General features: G+C 43.4%; 2 protein-coding genes across 4 annotated transcripts in view; one reads left to right on the forward strand and one right to left on the reverse strand.

Annotated features, from left to right (window-relative positions):
* Positions 1-6220, forward strand: part of LOC308288301 (paired amphipathic helix protein Sin3a-like) — a 54286-nt gene extending 48066 nt beyond the window's left edge. For all 3 annotated transcript variants that reach the window (XM_080729700.1, XM_080729702.1, XM_080729701.1), the window contains exon 22: positions 3160-6220. In XM_080729700.1, the coding sequence (XP_080585826.1) occupies positions 3160-3381 (222 nt within the window). In that variant the 3' untranslated portion in view covers positions 3382-6220. The remainder of the gene's footprint in view (positions 1-3159) is intronic.
* A 1844-nt stretch (positions 6221-8064) lies between these two features.
* The window catches only part of LOC308288928 (cellular retinoic acid-binding protein 1-like), a gene marked incomplete at both ends in the record, with an annotated part of 43611 nt that continues 29184 nt past the window's right edge, over positions 8065-22491 (reverse strand). Inside the window, one exon of the mRNA XM_080730402.1 lies at positions 8065-8118. Coding sequence (XP_080586528.1) covers positions 8065-8118 — 54 coding nt within the window. The remainder of the gene's footprint in view (positions 8119-22491) is intronic.

Consider the following 22491-nt stretch of genomic DNA (forward strand, 5'->3'; position numbering starts at 1 on the left):
CGGTGGTTCCCCCCCCCCTTTTTTCGGCCGTTTTTCGCGCGGACCCCCGTTCCGGTGGTCCGCGGTGGTCATTTTTAGACCATAATTGAGGGAGTAGCAGGCAAGATTCCTTCACCAATGTAAACACAGTTGCTGAGGGAAGCTATTTCCTGAAGAGACAGCAAGACTCGCTGTGATTGGCCGGTGGTGTATGATCTGCGCTGTGATTGGCCAGTAGTGTATCATGTGGGAGATGACATCATTTTGCCGGGAAATACAAGATTCTATAAGTGTCTTTTGAATCCTTATAAGATTTTTGGAGAAAACCTATGTCAGCAATCTGGCCAGCCAACGTCAAAGAAAAGGTCCTTTTCACGTCAACTGGAGCTCAGTTAGTCTGTTCTTGAGAGACTACTATGTCAGTGGTGCTCAAACCTTTTCATGTGAAGGACCCCCAAAATGATATTTATTTGGCCACGGACCCCCATTTCAAAATATCTAGTTCCAGGGACCCCCCCAGAAGCAAAATTTGAGTTACAAACGTTCGCTTTGAAAATACATATATTCAAATATTTGCAAACATTTTCACAACTTTTTCAAAAATAGCAGATCTACAAGCTCGCAGCGCGGCACTCGGTGCCGCGCTGTGAGCTTGTGCATCTGCTATTTTTCACTGGTTAAAGCATTCAATAAGTCTAGGCCTAAATGGGTTAAAATGTGAGTACTGTTTAATTTAACCACTGTTTAAATGCAGCTGCAGTCTGTAGTCACAGAAACGCAACATGTTTCCACCCTTCTGTCATCGTGTCATTTCTGTTGATCCACTCTTTATGGAGTAACATTGTGCGAACACGTAACGAGGCAGGGTCCCGTGGTGCTTAACATTGTGCGAACACGTAACGAGGCAGGGTCCCGTGGTGCTTAGTTTATCCATGTGTTCTTCATCCAAAGCTTGCAGTTGTTTGCTGTTGATGAAGTCACCACTTCAATTAGCCAATGTTGTGTTTAGAATATATTTTGATACAAATAACATACTGACATCAGCTGAGAGTTGAAGCAGCGGTCAATGTTGAGTTTTCCAATCAATTCTTGACAATAGACTTTATTCGTCTTGGCATTAGTCAGACTTTTAAAGTGATGTGTTTTGTTTAAAACAATGTTTTTTTGTTTAACCCATTCAGGCCTATAATTATTGAATGCTTCAACCAGTGAAAAATAGCAGATGTACAAGCTCACAGCGTGGCACCGAGTGCTGCACTGCGAGCTTGTAGATCTGCTATTTTTGAAAAAGTCGTGAAAATGTGTGCAAATATTTTAATATAATTATGTATATTCAAAGCTCAACGTTTGTAACTCAAATGTTGCTTCTGGGTGGTCCCTGGAACTAAATATTTTGAGATGGGGGTCCGTGTGGACAAATACATATCATTTTGGCGGTCCTTCACATGAAAAGGTTTGATAACCACTGACATAGTAGTCTCTCAAGAACAGACTAACTGAGCTCCAGTTAAGTGAAAAGGACCTTAGAAACGTAGGTTTTTCAAAAAAACCTTAGAAGGATTCAAAAGACACGATTTTTCAAAAATAGCAGATGTACAAGCTCGCAGCGCGGCACTCGGTGCCGCGCTGTGAGCTTGTAGATCTGCTATTTTTCAATAGTTAAAGCATAAAATAATAACACAATAATGTGTACCCGTTCTGAATGGTGGGTTGCCAATTTCATCCAATCAAGATCAACTTCAGTTCTATAATGTTCAGTTCCAATTTGGTGCGCTCATTTGTTTGTCTTGTTACTTCCAATTTCAGTTGTTTTGAATTGTCTGTCCTGTGTGAGTTGAGTTCATTCTCCTGGTTGGATGAAGTTGGAATCCTGACCTGTTTAGTAAAGTTGTGGTGAGACAGGGAGCCAGGGTTGGACTCCTAACTCCCAACTAACAGACTCCTAACTGTTACTGAACACAAACTCCATAGCAATTAACATCGCTGTAAAATGTTTTACTCAAATCTTTGTATCATTTTGAGGGTCTTAACCCATTTAGACCTGGAATTATGTTATCCTTTAGCTATTGAAAAATAGCAGATCTACAAGCTTGCAGTGTGGCACTGCGAGCTTGTAGATCTGCTATTTTTGAAAAATATTTTTTTTATTTTTTTTTGCATATCTGCAAATCTTTGAATATATCTTTTTTTTTTAAGCGAACATTTGTAACTCAAATATTTGCTTCTGGGGGTCCCTAATACATAATGGGACGGGGGTTAGGGTGGACGGGGGTCGGCAGCCAAATACATATAATTCTAGGGGGTCCTTGACATGAAAAGCTTTGAGAACCACCGACGTAGAAACATGCGTTTTTCTAAAACCTTAGAAGGATTTAGAAGACATTTAGCCTATAGAATCGCAGCGTGGCACTCTGTGAGCTTGTATATCTGCTATTTTTCACTATTTAAAGCATAAAATAATGGTTCAAGTGATAATGCGTAATAATGCCTTCCAGGTCTAAATGGGATGTTAAACCCATTCAGAACAGGTACACATTATAGTGTGTCATTATTTTATGCTTTAACTATTGAAAAATAGCAGATCTACAAGCTCACAGCGCGGCACCGAGTGCCGCGCTGCGAGCTTGTAGATCTGCTATTTTTGAAAAATCTAGAAAATTTCAATTTTGACCCTTTTGAATGCTAAGATTATTTTTGGAAAACCCTATGTTTCTATGTCAGCAACCTGGCCACACACAGTGGCCAGCCATCGTCAAAGAAAAGGTCCTTTTCACTAAACTGGAGCTCAGTTAGTCTGTTCTTGAGAGACCACTATGTCAGTGGTTCTCAAACCTTTTCATGTGAAGGACCCCCAAAATTATATGTATTTGGCCACGGACCCCCATCTAAAAATATTGTATCAGGGACCCCCCAGAAGCAAATATTTGAGTTACAAACGTTCGCTTTAAAAATACATATATTCAAAGATGTGCACACATTTTCACGACTTTTTCAAAAAATAGCAGATCTACAAGCTCGCAGCGCGGCACTCGGTGCCGCGCTGTGAGCTTGTATATCTGCTATTTTTCCACTGGTTAAAGCATTCAATAATTCTAGGCCCTAAATGGGTTAATAATAATCTTATGAGACGATGGCCCCCTGACTGACGGTTCTCTTGTCTTTGTCTCTCTCCTCCTCCAGTCTCAGCAGCGGGTCAACACTCGCTACCACCGACGCTTCCATCGCTTCCTGGACCGCTGGGCGGACAAACACGTGACCGCCGACATGGCGGCCGCCAACCGCAAGTGGCTGATGGGCGAGGGGCGCGAGGGCCTGGTGAACTGCACCACCACCTCCACGCCCCAGGTCCTGCATTACCTCAACGTCAACAAGTACCGCGTCAAGTACGGAGGAGGGCTATAATCGCTAGTCGCCACCAACTAACCAACTCTTTTTAATAAACCTCATCACCAGGAATCACACCACAACCATCACAACGATGGCAGCAAAAACAACGCAGCAAAAAGAGACTGCCGGTGTGTTTTTTAATTCTATGTATTCGTGTGGTGGTTTCCTTTTCGCTCAGATCTTGCCGTTGTTGTCTGGACTCCGTTGCCAAACGTTTGGAGAGCGGTGGTGGGCTGAGGTTTGGATTTTCTTTCCATGAAAACCCAGACTCACGATACGTGTTTGTTTTTTGCCACTTATTGAATATAAATATAGTTGACAGATTGAGAAAGTAATGTCCATATACCGCAGTGAGGCATGCGATGTTATTAGTAATTTAAATAGCTGTTTTATCCAGGCAGCGTGATGGACAGATGCACCTGTATCTTGTAGATCTAAATGAGAATGTTCAATACAGAGAAAAGCAAAGGGTGCTTTGGAGAACCTTTTCTGCTCCTGATGACTAGGGTTGGGATCCTGTTAGGATTTGGACCCTTCCGGGTCCATTTGGTGCCATATTAACACTCTCAGAGTTACGGTTGGTCCTCGAAACTCAAAGGTTTGAGAAGCACCGGTGTCGTAGTTGTATAGCAGACGTGACGTCCACACAATCAACTCTGACCGTGTGATAAAACTGGCTCCAGATTCCGGTTTCCTCAATGATGGATCCGGTTTCTCCCGATTCCTCCGGATCCCAACCCAAAACGCCTGCTGTGTGTTTAACCATTTCAGAAAGATCCCCCCCCCCCCAAGCCCACATGTCTGACAGCCAATTGAACCTCAGTTCACACGAGGAGCACTTAGTGAACGCTGGGCAAGCTTTGTACAAAGAAGGATGAAATGAACCCACCGTTTAGCGCCGACCACCCATTTGGTTGGTTTAGGCCAGTGGTTCTCAGAGGTTGGGTCCGGGCCGGGGCACCCTCAGGGTCCCTTCTGGGGGTTCCCTAAATGGTCCCTTAAGGGGCCTGTAACTCTGTCTTACAGATACATCTTTGAAATGTAAAGGTTTTGAGAACCACTGAATTGGGTGTTTTGTTTTTTTTTAGGCTGTAAAGTGGACCCAGTAACTATTCCGTGTCGTGACATCTGTGAAAGTGCATTTGTTCTATAGGAACGTGGTTCTCAACCCATGGGTCGGGACCCCCAGGGGGGTCCCCATATGATTATGGGGGGGGGGGGGTCCCCCCAGATGACAGTGAACGACTTTTAAGAACCAAAAAATCCAAGACCATTATTGCATCAAAAGTAATCAACAAACTATACTATAGAAAATGGTCAAACATAACGGCCAAATTGTCAAATAACAAGAAAAAGAGGGCACATTTTTTTAAACGGACCATCCACAAGTTCACAACGCCTCTGCGACTGCGAGGCATTGTGAGCCTGTAGATCGGCTATTTTCGCAATGTTTGTCTGTGGAACCGAGTCAAACAAAATGTAAAGCCTCAAATAATGCTAGTTTTGGGGGGTCGTGGCCTGAAGAGGTTGAGAACCACTCCTATAAGAACTTGGAGATGCTGTCGCCGGCGTCCAACTGTAAATTGTATAGTCTGTGAATGTTTTCCTTTCCGTGACGAGGGCAACAGTGCACTATTACACCAACATCTCTGGTCACCTGCTGGGTAGAACTATTATGGCAATAAAACTAATGCCAGTCCAGTGTATCAAAGTACAAGAAGTTCTGACTTCCCAAACATGTTCTTGTAAATAGGTTGTTTATATAGTCCTTTTTTTCTCTCCTTTTTTTAAAAGAAAAATGAGAGATGTGCATTGATGTGTAGCGTACATTAACTAAACTAGTTATATCCATCTTTTAGCTAGAGGTTGCAAGAAAAACATACATATATTAAGAAAATGCAAACATTTTAAATACTGTTTTTACCAAAGGATGTTCATTTATTAGAGGCTGTCTTGTTTTCTCCTTTGTGGTCTTGTATTGTTGAGTCGCGTGTCGTCCTTGATGTCTTTGTTTTTAGTCTGAAACTTTTTTCATTCTCTTTGATGAAACAATGTTTTTGTACGTGTCGCCAAGTCAGCGGCGTCTCTTTCTTCCTCTCTCCTCTCGTCTTCTGTCGTCTTTTGTAGTTTTATGATGATTGAATGTAGCCAAGCAACACCGTTATGCTTCTGAAAGTTGTTTTATCAGCACTCTCTCTTCTCTTCACTGATGTACAGTATGATGTACAGTATGATATACAGTATGTACATTTTTGCCTCCCTATATATATTTTATAAAGTTACTTGACGGGTCATGAAATCCCGGGCAAAGGTCAAAGCTAAGAGTTGTTACGGTCTCGCAATGTTAATGCCTGTCAAATAGTTGTTTTGTTTTTGTAAAATAAATAATAATAATAATCAACCCACCCCCAAAAAAATGTAACAATCCCCCCAATATGACAAGCATCCATTTCCAGTCGAGTGCATATGAATGTCAGCCATGAAATCTCATGAAAAAGAAGCAATAATTACATCAGGAGCAAGGCCTTTGGCCACTTAAACCCTCCATATATTCCAGGGAAAGCCTTTGCAAGAAAATAGCCGATCTACATGCTCACAATTCCTCGCAATTGCGAGGCGTTATGAGGATGTTGATCGGCTATTTACTGCCAAGATATTTAATGTAAGAGCGAAAACGGAAAGGTTACTAGTATAGATCCCTGAGGGACTCCAGGTCATCCTCCTACAGGGTTTTAAGAGGTTAGATGCTCGCAACAAAACATTCGATTAAAACAATTTGAAGGAACTCCTTTAAGGCAACTGTCAACAGAACCAGCTATAGACAATCTTTGAACCGTTTATAACTTGGTTTGTATTTTTTTACATTTTACCGCTGTTTAATATTGAAAATAACCACAGGAAGTTCTAGCGGGGGAGCTGGATTGTACATAAAAGTGTTTGTACCCATTCTGTGTCTCTACTGTCGTCTGCTCTTAACTTTTATGATGTTGTACATTAGTGTAGTATGGTGTTTGGCATTAAAGTCCTTTGAATAGACTGACATGTAGTTGTCATTTTGTGTTTTTTTTTTTTTTTTCTTTTTTTTTTTTTTTTTTCTTCTTTTTTGTCATTCCTGCCACTGTTTATATTGTTGATCATGCCTATGTTCCCTCCCTGAGGTTAGGGCTGTCACAATTATTACATAATCGTCTAATCGCAATTATTTGAGGGAATCCCAATTATTTTGCATAATCGTCATAATCGTTTCCATGTTAAAATGTTAACTCATTTAGTGCCTTTCCCGAGATATCTCGCGAAATTCCCTTTGATGTTCGCAGTGCCAATCCCGACTTCCCGAGATGTCTCGCGAAAAGTAATATATTACTGTAACGGCGGTTATCCTACCGGGTACATGCGCGGAAGGTCCCGAGACGATCTCCCTCGCTGATTTATCATCATCACGGATCCACGAGCACAAAATAGTAATCCCATAACATTGAGGCAGACGAGGAATCTCATCTTTAATGTCCATTATCTCCAAACAACACTTTCAAAGCGAGGATGGCAGTAGATTCTCGCTAATAAAACACATGTTGAAAAGCTCCGTTCCGCCATTACACAAACACCATGTGGACGATGACCGCTTCCTGTGAATGGCGCGATGACGTCAAACCGGAAGTGTTTAAGCTATGGACTTCTGGCCTTCAAAATAAGAGACTGGCCGTTTATGGAGCCAGCGAGAGGCACTCTGGACCCCAGAAACTCTAATTTCTGGGGCACAAAATGAGTTGATATAGTTTCAAACACTTTCAAAAAGTAGTGGAAATGGCAGATCTGCAAGCTTGCGACGCGTTGTGAGCTTGTAGATCAGCTATTTCCACTAGCAATGTTCTTTTTTAAGTATAAAATTGTCAAATCAGTAATTTCTCAAGCTCCAGCTTGAGGAAGGTATTTCTTCACTGAAATTCATTCATTGGAATAGCTTAAGTATAAAATAAGTAGGCTACATAAAAGCACAATAGAGGGTATGCGTGTGACATCATCATCATACCAGGAAGTTATGCGGGAATGCCTACTGAGTGGCATAAAACTACTTTTTGGCCTTAATGGCTCATACATCCAAACAGAAAAGTCCTATTTGATTGCATTAAACAACGTTAAATGACGTTAAACTCACTTTGCCACTCCATTTGCTATTCACTTTAAGCATGCGCATACCCTCTATGTGGAAGTACAGACAAATACACACAAACGGATCATCATTTTGAAATTTTATTTCCAAAGGTGAACAAAACTTAAATAGAAGGAAAATTGTAGTTATATGGCCGGTTGTGTTTTATAGTTATCTTTGTGTAAACAATGCACTCTTGAATAAAAAATTAGGTCATAATATACTGCTCAAAGAAATGAAGGGAACAAAATGTTCCCTTAATTTATTTTAATTTATTACAGTATAGTATACTGTAGACTGCTCAAAGAAAGTTCAAAGAATTAAGGGAACATGTTGTTCCCTTCATTTCTTTGAGCAGTTTATGTATGCAATGTAATGTGTTGCTTAGTGATGTGTGTTTGTATATAGACGGGTATATTCATGACATGACGCAGAGGGGACGGTGCAGGCCCGTGTTCAGCTGCTGCGTACGTAGACCCGTGTACACACCACATCATCGTGTTCAGCTGCTGCGTACGTAGACCCGTGTACACACCACATCATCGTGTTCAGCTGCTGCGTACGTAGACCCGTGTACACACCACCTCATCCGCTCCAAATGTCTGAAACACAAAGTTGAGAGAAAAAGTCAAGATTAAAATCAACAGTCTCATTGTTTTTCTTGGCCTGTAGCCTGCTGCTATGACATCGTCGCTGTCGGGTTGAAACCTTGTATCGTTTTCTGTTCTTTTTTTTGTATCATTTTAAAAACATTGACAATTTGATAGTAATGAAAATAGCAGAACTCTATAAACTGTTGTGAACTTGTACATCGGCTATTTTCACTACTCTTTGCTCAACACTCTTTTCAACCAGTCATTTTTGAGCGGTGGTCATAACGCTCCTATACGTGGCCGTGTGTGTGGGTATGTCTGTCTCCGTCCGTCCGTCCGTGTCTGTCTGTATGTAGCCTGCCCTACAGTACCTTTTATGACCACACATGTTAAGGGAGGGGCGCTGTTTCCAGGCCAGGCCAGACACACACACACACACACACACACGCACACACACACAGGGGGGAACGGGGGAGGGGGGTGGGGGGGGGGGTAAAAGGGTGCTGTTGAGACTAGCCTGGGGGGGGGGCCGACAGAATTCATAGATCTAGAACACATAGAATTCATAGATATAGAACACAGAATATGTACAGTACAGTACAGTTAGGTACTGTGGAAGCCAAAATCCACAGAGCTAATATTTCATAGTTCATAAAAATAGCCGATCTACAATATTTCATTTGGTGTTAAAATTGTATAAAACATAAATGATTAAAAATGACAAGTTACTGCTAAATTCATATGTTTGTTTCATGACCATATGTCATGTCAACCTTGAGTAATTAGTATTGATCAGGTGAACAGGTGTACTGTGTATTGATGATTGGATGCTGCACTTTGATCAGTGGGACAGAGTCAGTCTGTGTCGGTCAGTGGCAGAAAAGTTTGGAGTTTGCAAGCAAACAGTTTTCTTACCGTCTCAACGTCTCATTCTCTGTAACCTGTGGACTATTATTTTTTGTGAAGTAAATTTCTTGTACATTTTTACATCTGCCTGGAGTGAGTTATTTTTCTACAAGAAGACAATGTTTTTTGGGGAATATTGAACGAGTAAGAAACCAATGCTTCAGATGGACATTTAAACCTCTACATTTAGTAAGAAAACTCGCTTGAGTGTGGATAAGAAGCCTTCGAAGAGGTTTATGGAACAAAAAGGAGCTTGTATTCGACGACACATGTAAGTGACAACTTTCTCAAGAAGAATATTGCTGTTAATTGTTTGTGAACAGTTGGAACACAGCTAAAGAAGTGGAAGTGAATTATACAGTCTTGTCTGTGGTGCTTTGTGACTGTTAGTTAACAGTGGAAAAGACTAACTGTCTGAATTTTGGAACAACTAACAATTGAAGCAAGTAATCATGGAGGAGAATGTAACTGAAAAACGGGTGGTTAAGCCAACACCTAAAGCAAAGGAAGAGAATGTGAGAAAGCAAATAAGCTCAAGGAAAGCTAAATTGTGTCAACTTACAGGGACAAAGAACGAATTGCAAGCATTAATGGACTATGATTCAAATGTGAGAAATGTAAAAGAAATAACGCTACCCATGTATAGACACCTGTTACTGGAATTCAGTGAACTGAATAACTATGTCAAAGAAGCACTATGCCAACTGGGATGTGATGAAGAGATGAGCAAGGACCAAAATGATTGGTTTGATCCAAAAGCTACTTTTTACACAGACTTTGTGATAACTGTGGAGCAGTGGATACATGATGCCACTCTACGCCAGGAAGAGGCTAGTAAGGCAAATGATGCTGTCTGTCCTGAAGACAGTGTGTCAGTTACATCCAAGAAATCTGGGAAATCTAAGTTTAGCTCATCTTCTGCATCATCCTCCAAAACTATACGTGTACAGTTGGAAATGGAAAAAGCGGCACTCGTGGCAAAAGCAGCCACTTTAAAGCAAAAACAGGCTCTAGAGGAGAAGGAATCAAAACTTAAAGAGCAGGAAAGGAAGCTCAAGGCAGAAAGAGAGGAATTCGAGCTGCAAGCTGGGCTTGCTGCTGCTGATGCACAATTGAGTGTTTTGGAACTATTTGAGTGCTCAGTGGTGTCGGGTAAAACCAAACGAAGTAGAGTGCAGGTGCCAACATCTACTCCAGTGATGGGTGTCAACCATGCTGATGGTTCTGTAGCCAGTGGCGGCAGCCAGCACAGCCGCACTAGTGGAAGAAATGCTGGTTACAATGTGGCACAAGGTGCTGCCATCCCAATTAATGATTCTGTGACAACAGATACTCTGGTTACTGTCATGAAAAGACAAAATGACATTACTGAATGCCTAATGAAGCAGCAAAAACAGTCAACACTGCCACCACAGACCATTCCTATCTTTAAGGGAGACCCAATGGAGTATCACTCTTTCATGAAAGCGTTTGAACATGGTGTCGAGACCAAGACTGAAAGCAGCAAAGATCGTCTCTATTTTATGGAGCAACACACAAGTGGAAAGCCAAGGGATTTAGTCCGTAGCTGTTTTCACATGGACCCAGATGCGGGTTACAAGGAAGCCAAGAGACTTCTAAAAGAACGCTTTGGTGATAAATATAAAATCTCAGTGGCTTACATTGACAAGGCATTGTCCTGGCCTAGCATTAAACCAGATGACATCAATGGCCTGGAATCATATGCTCTCTTCTTAACAAGTTGCAGTCATGCAATGGCAGATCTGGATTATTTGGATGAAATGGAAAGTGCGGCCAACATGCGCACGATCATCACAAAGCTGCCGTACAGGTTGAGAGAGAGATTCAGGAGTGTTGCTTTGGACATTCAGAAAAAACAAGATCGCAGGACAAGATTCAAAGATGTTGTGGCATTCATCAACAGGCAGGCTGAAATTGCATCGCACCCTGTGTTTGGTGAACTGAAGGATAAACCGCATGGGCAGCTGCCAGATAAAAAAGCTGAAAAGCCAAGTGCCAAGAAAAGCTTCACTACTACAGCCACAGAAGTAAACATGCAGAAAGGTGTTGCTTCTGGTGGTGAGAAAAAGAAAACACAAGAAAGTGTTGCTGCTGGTAGTGAGAAAAAGAGGACACAAGGTAAAGTGGACAAGGCATTCAGCAAACCTTGTATCTTTTGTCAAGGAGACCATACAATGGAACAATGCAAGAAACTGCAGAAAATGCTGAATAAAGAAAAGGTGGAGTTCCTTAAAAGCAAAGGACTTTGCTTCAGTTGTCTCCAATTTGGACACATGAGTGTGGCATGTGGAGAAAAGTTGAGCTGTCAGATCTGTTCAGCAACACACCCTACACTCCTACACATGAAGCAGAAAAATAAAGAACCTCCAAAAGAGGAGAATCCAGCAGAGGCTCCGTCGGAGGCTCCAACGGAGAGGCAATCGGTTATCAGCGGATTTGTAGGCTCCCAAACCGGGGCCGGGTGCACTGATAGTATTCTCGCTATTGTTCCTGTGCAAGTAAAAGCGAAGAAAGGCAACAAAGTGCTGACTTGCTATGCATTCCTGGATCCCGGGAGTAATGCTTCCTTCTGCACTGACAAGCTCATGAATGACCTCAATCTGCAAGGACGAAAGGTGAACATCCTTCTCACCACAATGGGAGAACAAAAGACAATCTCATGCAATGCTGTAACAAATCTGGAAGTGAGTAATCTAGATGGAGATGACTTCATTGAGCTCACTGAAGTGTTTACACAAACTGCTATCCCTGTGAGTAAGGAGAATATCCCAACCCAGGAAGATGTGGACAAGTGGCCTCATCTACGTGATGTGCAAATCCCATCAATTGAGGCAGACATAGGTCTCTTGATTGGAACTGATGTTGCAAAGGCTTTGGAACCAGAGGAGGTAATCCGCAGTGTTAAGGATGGACCTTATGCAGTACGCACAGCTTTGGGATGGACCATAAATGGACCACTGCGGGAGAATACCCGAAGCCAGACAAAGACTGGGTATCCACAGATCCTGACCAATCGGATCTCTGTCGCTAGACTGGAAGAATTGTGGTCTCAGCAATTTAAGTATGATTTCCCTGAGAATGCTCAAGGAGAGCAGCAGGAAATGTCTAAGGAAGATCAGTTGTTCATGGACAGAGTCTCTCAAACAACAAAACTTGAGAATGGCCACTATTCTATTGGCTTACCACTGAAGAATACTTCTGTTAAAATGCCCAACAACAGAGCATTAGCAGAACAGCGTGTGCTTAACATAAAGAAGAAGCTCAATAGGGATCAGTCATTCCAAGAAGACTATGTCAGATTCATGGAAGACATGATCAGCCAGGGCTACGCTGTGAAAGTCCCAGATGGTGAATTAGGCCGCTGTGATGGGAAGGTGTGGTTTATCCCACATCACGGCGTATACCACCCTAAAAAACACAAGATACGGGTGGTATTCGACTGTGGTGCTACATATCAGGGGACCACACTTAACGAAGAACTGCTGCAGGGACCAGACTTAACAAGCAGTCTGATTGGGGTCCTAACAAGGTTCCGCCAAGAACAGGTGGCTCTCATGGCTGATGTGGAAGCTATGTTCCACCAGGTCAGAGTCCCACCAGAAGATGCTGACCTTCTTAGGTTCTTGTGGTGGCCAAAAGGTGACACCTCACAGCCGCTGCAGGAGTACAGGATGGAGGTACACTTGTTTGGTGCCACTTCCTCGCCAAGCTGCGCTAACTACGCCTTGAGAAGATGTGCAACAGACAACAGACACCTTTATGATGCAGCTGTGGTGGATACGGTCTTGCATAACTTTTACGTCGATGACTGTCTAAGATCAGTCGCTTCTGAACAAGACGCAGTCAAGTTATATCATGACCTGAAGGCCATTTGTCAGAAAGGAGGCTTCAATCTGACGAAGTGGATGAGTAACAACGTGGGAGTGTTAGCAAACATTCCACAAGAGGATCGGGCAAAAGAGGTCAAAAACCTCGACCTTGACCAGGATTCGCTTCCCGTTGAGAGAGTTCTAGGCATACAATGGAGTATCCAGTCCGATCAGTTCAAGTTCCAAGTGAACATACAACAGAAGCCACTCACGAGGAGAGGAATTTTGTCAATGATGAGTTCTGTATATGACCCACTAGGGATGTTGTCACCAGTCATACTGCCTGCCAGATGCATCCTGCAAGAGTTGTGCAGACTGAGAACCAGCTGGGATGACGCTGTGCCAGAACATCTTGCACAACAGTGGTCCACATGGGTGGAAGAGCTTCAGCAGCTCAGCGACTTTGGAGTGGATCGGTGCTTTAAGCCACCAGAGTTTGGAGAAGTGGTGAAGGCTCAGCTGCATCATTTTTGCGATGCGAGCGAAGCAGGCTATGGGACCGTCACGTACCTAGTCCAACGGAACAAGAGCAATCAAATACATTGTGCATTCGTCTTGGGGAAGGCGCGGGTTACCCCACTGAAGCCCACTACTATCCCAAGGTTGGAGCTGACAGCAGCTACGCTGGCTGTTAAAGTGGATGTCATGCTGAGAAAGGAACTGCAGCTCTCGCTGTCAGACTCTATGTTTTGGACAGACAGCACTGCTGTACTTAAGTACATAGCCAATGAGAATACCAGATTCAAGACATTCGTGGCGAACAGGGTTTCCACAATCCTGCAAGCATCAACAGTACAGCAATGGAACTACATAAACACCCAACTGAATCCTGCTGATTATGCCTCCAGAGGTCAAAAGGTGAGCACCTTCATGCAGAACAAAGTCTGGATTGCAGGGCCAGAAGATGCTGACCTTCTTAGGTTCTTGTGGTGGCCAAAAGGTGACACCTCACAGCCGCTGCAGGAGTACAGGATGGAGGTACACTTGTTTGGTGCCACTTCCTCGCCAAGCTGCGCTAACTACGCCTTGAGAAGATGTGCAACAGACAACAGACACCTTTATGATGCAGCTGTGGTGGATACGGTCTTGCATAACTTTTACGTCGATGACTGTCTAAGATCAGTCGCTTCTGAACAAGACGCAGTCAAGTTATATCATGACCTGAAGGCCATTTGTCAGAAAGGAGGCTTCAATCTGACGAAGTGGATGAGTAACAACGTGGGAGTGTTAGCAAACATTCCACAAGAGGATCGGGCAAAAGAGGTCAAAAACCTCGACCTTGACCAGGATTCGCTTCCCGTTGAGAGAGTTCTAGGCATACAATGGAGTATCCAGTCCGATCAGTTCAAGTTCCAAGTGAACATACAACAGAAGCCACTCACGAGGAGAGGAATTTTGTCAATGATGAGTTCTGTATATGACCCACTAGGGATGTTGTCACCAGTCATACTGCCTGCCAGATGCATCCTGCAAGAGTTGTGCAGACTGAGAACCAGCTGGGATGACGCTGTGCCAGAACATCTTGCACAACAGTGGTCCACATGGGTGGAAGAGCTTCAGCAGCTCAGCGACTTTGGAGTGGATCGGTGCTTTAAGCCACCAGAGTTTGGAGAAGTGGTGAAGGCTCAGCTGCATCATTTTTGCGATGCGAGCGAAGCAGGCTATGGGACCGTCACGTACCTAGTCCAACGGAACAAGAGCAATCAAATACATTGTGCATTCGTCTTGGGGAAGGCGCGGGTTACCCCACTGAAGCCCACTACTATCCCAAGGTTGGAGCTGACAGCAGCTACGCTGGCTGTTAAAGTGGATGTCATGCTGAGAAAGGAACTGCAGCTCTCGCTGTCAGACTCTATGTTTTGGACAGACAGCACTGCTGTACTTAAGTACATAGCCAATGAGAATACCAGATTCAAGACATTCGTGGCGAACAGGGTTTCCACAATCCTGCAAGCATCAACAGTACAGCAATGGAACTACATAAACACCCAACTGAATCCTGCTGATTATGCCTCCAGAGGTCAAAAGGTGAGCACCTTCATGCAGAACAAAGTCTGGATTGCAGGGCCAGAGTTTCTCAGCAAATCAGAGGAAGAATGGCCAGAGAAATGTGGTCACCTGGACGGCCTTACAGCAGCTGATCCTGAAGTAAAGAAAGCTGTTGTGGTGAATGCTGTTACAGCAGAAGAAAGCACTGATGTGATGCAACAGTTGATTGAATACTTCTCTTCATGGACACGTCTAAAAAAGGCAGTCGCATGGCTCAGCCGAGTCAGAAGTACCCTGGGAATCCTGTCACAGAAGAGAAAGGAATTGAATGGAATACACCAAGATCAACAATCAGTGAACAAGGAAATGTTGAGCTACAAAAAGAGCCTCAAACATTCCTACCTTACTGTGGATGAAATGCGACAAGCTGAACTGATGATTATCAGTCACTGTCAGCAGAAGAAGTTTCAGGAGGAAATTACTGCTCTCCAGCGGCATGAGCTAATCAAGAGAAGTAGTCAGATCTTTAGATTGAATCCTGTTCTACAAGATGGAATCCTTCGTGTTGGAGGGAGACTTAGTCGAGCAGCGATGCCAGCTGAAGCTAAGCACCCAGCAATCCTGCCTAAAGACCATCGTGTGGCTGATCTGATTCTTCGAGATGTTCATGAGCGGCTGGGACACAGTGGGCGTAATCACATCCTGTCTCATTTACGCCAAAGGTACTGGATTCCTGGTGCCTATTCATTGATCAGGAGAATACTGTCTCGATGTACAACATGTCGCAGACTACATGGTGCATTGGGCACACAGAAGATGGCAGATTTGCCAAGAAACAGAGTCTTGCCAGACGACCCACCCTTTACCAGAACTGGGGTGGATCTGTTTGGGCCGTTTGATGTTAAAAGAGGAAGATCATCTGTTAAAAGGTATGGTGTTATCTTTACCTGCCTTGCCTGTCGTGCAGTCCATATTGAGATGGCAGCATCACTGGAAACGGATTCATTTATCAATGCTCTACGTCGATTTATCGCAAGAAGAGGTCAGGTGAAGGAGATGCGATCTGACAATGGTACCAACCTGGTTGGAGCTGATCGTGAGCTCAGAAAAGCTATGCAGGAGTGGAATACTGCACAAATAGAGAACAGCTTGCTCCAACATGACATCAAATGGATGTTCAATCCACCATCAGGGTCCCACCATGGTGGAGTGTGGGAGAGGATCATCCGCTCCATCAGGAAGATCATGAATGTTACTCTGAGGGAACAAAGCCTAGCTGATGAAGAAAGCCTGCAGACCTTCTTCTGTGAATGTGAAGCCATTCTGAACAGTAGGCCCATTACCACACCTTCAAATGACATGAATGATCTGGAAGCTCTCACCCCACAGCACTTGCTGTTGCTTAAGACCAATCCCTCCTTGCCACCAGGAATATTCCAGAGAGATGACCTGTATACTCGCAAGCGTTGGAGGCAAGTGCAGTACATGAGTGATCTTTTCTGGAAACGATGGACCAAGGAGTACTTGCCTGAACTCCAGAAACGTCAGAAGTGGTGCAATCCTTCACGTAATTTTGTCCCAGGGGACATAGTCCTGATTGCAGATGACTCAGCCCCCAGGGGTTCATGGCTAATGGGAAGGATTGTCAAGACCGTAGAAGATGAGAATGGAATGGTCCGAAAGGTTCGCGTCAAGACGAAGACAAGTGAACTTGAGAGGCCTATAACTAAAGTGTGCCTACTTCAAGAAACTGTGTGAAGCCCCCCACACAAAAAGCTGTGTGAAGCCCCCCACACATGCACAGACACACACCAGAAGCTGTGTGAAGCCCCCCCCCCACTCTCTCTTTTTCTTTCTCTACCTCTATCTCTTTTTACAGATTGTTGCTGGCCCGTGGAAGAAGAAAGGAAGATGTTCGATTGAATTCTTTATTTTTTGTTAAAGTTGTAATTGTTTCCATATTAGAAAGCAATTAGGGGCCGGGAATGTGGAAGCCAAAATCCACAGAGCTAATATTTCATAGTTCATAAAAATAGCCGATCTACAATATTTCATTTGGTGTTAAAATTGTATAAAACATAAATGATTAAAAATGACAAGTTACTGCTAAATTCATATGTTTGTTTCATGACCATATGTCATGTCGACCTTGAGTAATTAGTATTGATCAGGTGAACAGGTGTACTGTGTATTGATGATTGGATGCTGCACTTTGATCAGTGGGACAGAGTCAGTCTGTGTCGGTCAGTGGCAGAAAAGTTTGGAGTTTGCAAGCAAACAGTTTTCTTACCGTCTCAACGTCTCATTCTCTGTAACCTGTGGACTATTATTTTTTGTGAAGTAAATTTCTTGTACATTTTTACATCTGCCTGGAGTGAGTTATTTTTCTACAAGAAGACAATGTTTTTTGGGGAATATTGAACGAGTAAGAAACCAATGCTTCAGATGGACATTTAAACCTCTACAGGTACAGTAGAGTACAGTAAACCACCGCTCAGTTCACACAGGTGTGATTTTTATATATATAGGCAACATTTTTATCTATATTCTTGTACATCTAATAGGCAGATGTACAAGCTCAGAATGTGTTTTGCTATGTGACGCATTGTGAGCTTGTACATCTGCAATTTTAATGAATGTACGATGATTTGATAACGTTGCGTAGCCAGGCTTGCTCTTCTGCGAAGAGAATTCTAAGCCTGCCCACAACATAAGACAGAGTGGTTAGAAAGGTGGGACTTCCGCTGTGTGATTTCCCCAGAAGTTGTCCTTTTTCACAGTGCAGTGTTCTGTTCCTGCAAACGTATTCCCCACTGGAAAGAAACTCTGTTCTACTTCTCCTGCTCCTTCGGTTGTGCTCGCATTAAACAACATCCATAACAAAATATGTATTTACACCTGTAAATACATATTTACACCTACTAGTAAGACGCCTCAGGGCGACAGGCGAGGTTAATTTTGTGCCAATTCTTGGCCATCTGGCCACTGAAGTATATGGGACCAGTTACCCATATATGGAGACCCCTGCATGATAGTCAACAATGTTATGTCAAAACACGCCCATATATGGGCATTCCCCGATATGTCCTTAATATTGTAAGGTTTAGCAGACTGAGTGAGGCAGTTCGCCTCCTACAGGAGACGAACCCCAGCCCCCCACTCAGCAGACAAGGAAGCAACCCGCAGTGTCAAGAAGGCTAGCCCACCGAGTTACAGGGCATCATCTGGGAATGCCCATACTGTATATGGACATAGTATTTATTTTATCCTGTATTATATAAAATAAATACAATGTCCATATACAGTATGGGCATTCCCAGATGATGCCCTGTTAGGGTATCCCCTTATTTATTATATATACATATACTGTACATTAGGGATGCGAATCTCGACCACTGAGGCGATACGATACGCACCTCGATACACTGCCAGCGATACGATATAATTGCGATACATTGAAATCCTGCCGATACGATACATCACGAATCACCCCGTTCCCGTTACGATTCCCGATTCGATTTGTCTGCGATTCAATTCTGCACAATACGATGGGATACGATGCGATTCGGTGCGATTCAACACAATGCAAAGGGTTTATATTAAAGCCCATGTTAATTTCCCAAAACAGGTGCATTACATTTAATTTCCAAGCAATTTATTGTTTTACTGTAGAACTAGGCTCTGTCTAACAACCCAACTTATTGAATTCTGGGAAAACACAAAGGGTCTGCTCCCTTGCTGGCTGGTAGAATTGTTTGATTAATAATCATGATACTGATAGTATATCATTATTATACCTGTCGAATTTAGCGCGCTATTAACTAGTTAACTCACAATCCTTTTAATGCCGATAATTTTTTTAACGTGCGATTAACGCAGCTGATGTTTGAGCCTCGGTGTGCTCCGTAGTATAGAGAGTGAGGAAGCGAATGCGCTGACAACAGTCAGTCAGTGTGTGATGCGGCTAGCAGCAGGGCTAGTCATAGTATGAGACCCCATAACTCTATGTATGAGACAGACAAAACGGCGGAGATTTTTGCAGCAGACAACCACAATATCACAGCTGACGGCGCCGCGCGCATCAAATACCGAAGCGTTGAAACGGCACATCTGTAGACAGCGCGAGCCCCAGACACACACGCTCCCAAGAACAGGAGCGCTCCAACTTGTACACGAGCACATAATAGCCTACGTCCTTTATACAGTGCCTGCCAGACCCCCGCACCAACGCGCTAACAGTGACCACCCTTCATAAAGGGACCCATATATGGACTTTTACGTAGGTGATATCACCTGTGATGTCACAGTGACAAGGGAACCAACCCCTCCAGACTGTAAAAATGTGTACTGACACAGACAGACGGAGACAAGCTGTGACATTTCTCAGCTTGCAATTAAGAGGGAGTTAAGAGCAACAATCTATTTTTGTTGGTTTCGCTGGGAGATGTCAACAGACCAGCGTAACTTAAACACAGCACTTCCGCCACAAGTTACGTCACAACGCACAGCGCAGGTCTTGCACAGTGTGATGATTTGATGAATTATAAAATGGAACCGACATGGTGGTTCAACTCTGAGAGTACAAATGGAACCTTATTCCCAGGTTCCCACGGTCATGAAATTCCTGGAAATATTTTGAAATTAGAAAAATATTTTTTCCAGTACTGGAAAAGTTTTGGAATTTATCAAGGGTCCTTGAAGGTACTGGAAAAAAATAGCTGGGCATTGTCTTTGGTTATTGATTTTGTTAAGACCTCTGAAATGACAAATTAAACATTGGCCAAATTGTCAAATATTACAGGCAGAAATTGTGAAAATAGCAGATCTACATGCCCATAGATCTGCTATTTTCACAATAAACCTGTGTTATACAAAATTCCTCTACTCTTAGTGCTCGTCCGGGTGCCGGGGTCCCCAGTTCCAATATGATTATTTCGGGGGTCACAGCCTGAAAAGGTTGAGAACCACTGGCATATACACTACCTGTCTTTAGGCATTGCTCATCGGAGTAAGCGACTCGTTATTGAGCTGAATTATTGTTATATAGTCCTGGAAATTGGGTTAAATATTCTGGAAAAGTTTTGGAAATTAATTGGTAAAGATGTGTGGGAACCCTGTTATTAACACTTGTGCTGCCATAGTTTTGCCATAACTAATGTAGATTAACGCTGGGTATCTTTCCTAATGTTTGTACCTGGTTTTCAGTGGCGGTATGCACGTTGATGGTCACATAAAAACATGGTAGGCCTAATCAAATAAATGATTGCTAGTCACACAAAACAACTGGTAGGCCTATTCAGTCACACGACACCTAAATAATTGGTGTTCTGTTCACACAAATAATTGGTAGTCACATACCACTACTACTGTGGAAATAACAAAAGCAGGCAGACTCGGTCAGAGCAGTGCGTGTTTCTCCCTCCGCGCCATCAGCACCCACACCCTAGGTGGGGTCGGCGATAGAGCCTTTCTGTGTGGAGTTTGCATGTTCTCCCCGTGTCTCCTAGGGTTGATACCCTCACAAAAAACATGCAGTAATCCTGGTCTCAATAATGCCTCCCCCTGGCCAGCCGGGGCGCTTGATGGAGGGGAAAGGAACTGGTTGGAATAACGTGTTCCTTCCACACGCTACGTCCATCCCGGGGAAATCCCCCCCTGTCAGGTGAAAAGAAACAACTTGGACTACTCATGCATAGAAGGAAGCATGAGGTCAGTCCGTTGTCTCCCCAGGCGCGGCAGAGGGAGAGCAGAGCCCAGGATTACATAGGCAATTGGCACTGGGTGAAAATGGGTTGCAAAATCGTGGGATAAAAATTATAAAAAAAAAAAAAAGAGCAGTGCGTTTTACATGTTCCTGCGTTTTCGGCGTGGATGTGATTTGCTGTATGTTGTGAGTCTCAGGAGTGTGACGGTAGGTAACATGATGTGTAAAGTTGTCAGCTCCACGGAAACATCATCACAGCAGCGCGGCTGCAGAGCGGAGCAGACAGACAGACAGCCAGTGTGACAGGGACACCAATGGCTTGGCTGGGACATAACGAATGAGGCCCATCTGCTGGCCGCCTGCGTGCTGGCAGGATGTCCTGTGACACATTAACCTGGCATCAGGGCCCATCGGCGTCTCTCAACTACATGATCAATGACGCCCATTAAAGCCAGCGGGCAGGAGAGCTCACAGAGCCACCCCGCGGCCAGATGATGATCCCCCCCCCCCCAATGTAAGCTACACACACACACACACACACACTGCCTGGCGTTGTCAGCCTCTATCACACACTTCGTTTTGGGAAGAGAGTCTGGGATTTCAGGAAGAGCTTTCATTTCTACGTCATTGCCCCAAACCACGTGCCCCAAGCCTACAGAAACCACGTGCCCCAAGCCTACAGAAACCACGTGCCCCAAGCATACAACCCTGATTGGCCAACCCTTGAAGCTGGTTGAGGAAATAGAATCTCAATCTATCGGTGCCACAACCATGCCCCCCACCCGTGTTCCGGATTAATTCTTTGTACAGGAGCATACTTTAAAGGAGTAGTTCACCCCCAAAATGACTGTTTTTCTATTGATTACTCATGCCATGGAGACTTGAGCTGCTCCCTAAAATCACACAAAGCGGTACACAGTATGTCTAGAGTCATGTCATCAACATGGATCTGTCCCATTTTGCGCCACCATCAGGCCGATTTTTACATTTGCCCTAACGGTCGCTTATCTCCTGATTTAGGGAGTCTTACTGGTATATATATTTTATTTGTGTATTTGTCACATTCCTATGAGGAAAACATTCCGGATCTGGAATCAATGGGGGTAAATTTATTGTAATTTTATGATTGTCTTGGATGCGACAAAAAACTAAAAATATTATTGAATTATTGAACATTATTGAAATCTCCATTGCATGAGTAACACAATCAATAGAAAAAAAAGTCATTTAGGGGGTGAACTACTCCTTTAAAATGTGTTTTCAACATTATTCTTATTTGATTGCTGTCGGGTAAAAACCTCGTAGCTCCATATTTTAACTTTTTAATTTTAAATTTTTATATTTTGTGTTTTTTATTTATTAATTCTTTTGTAAATTGACGCTCCTACTTGATCATACTAATGCGTCACTTAAAAGTGTTTTGATGTTGTAGATCTGCCATTTGTTAAACTTTTGAATTTGAATAAAGTAACAGTTTTGGACATATGAGGTTTCCACTGTGTAGGAGGGCTGTGGACAGTTCAGAAACCTACCTACTAGTGATGCGCGGGTCAGCTTTTTTTCATAACCCGCACGACCCACAGCCCGCACGAAACGTAACCCGCCCGCACCGCAGAACAATATATAAATCAACGAATCCGCCCGCCCCGCAACCCGCATTTAAAAAAAAGATGGTATATCATCTCCACAATAGCTCATCTTTATATACGGCTCTCTAAGTACCCAAAGTCGCTTTACAGAAAGGTCTACAGTAGCACAATATTGTCATGGGCTAAATAAGTGTTGTTCAAATTGGGGTTTAGCCTAAAAGACATTCATTCAAAGACGTTCATTCTCTCTGGGGCATCGTCGGGGTAAGAATGGCGTTTCAGGTTTTATGTCAATCATATTTAG

The sequence above is a fragment of the Nannobrachium achirus genome (genome assembly GCF_963921795.1).
Source record: "Nannobrachium achirus genome assembly, chromosome: 7".
Taxonomy (NCBI): Eukaryota; Metazoa; Chordata; class Actinopteri; order Myctophiformes; family Myctophidae; genus Nannobrachium; species Nannobrachium achirus.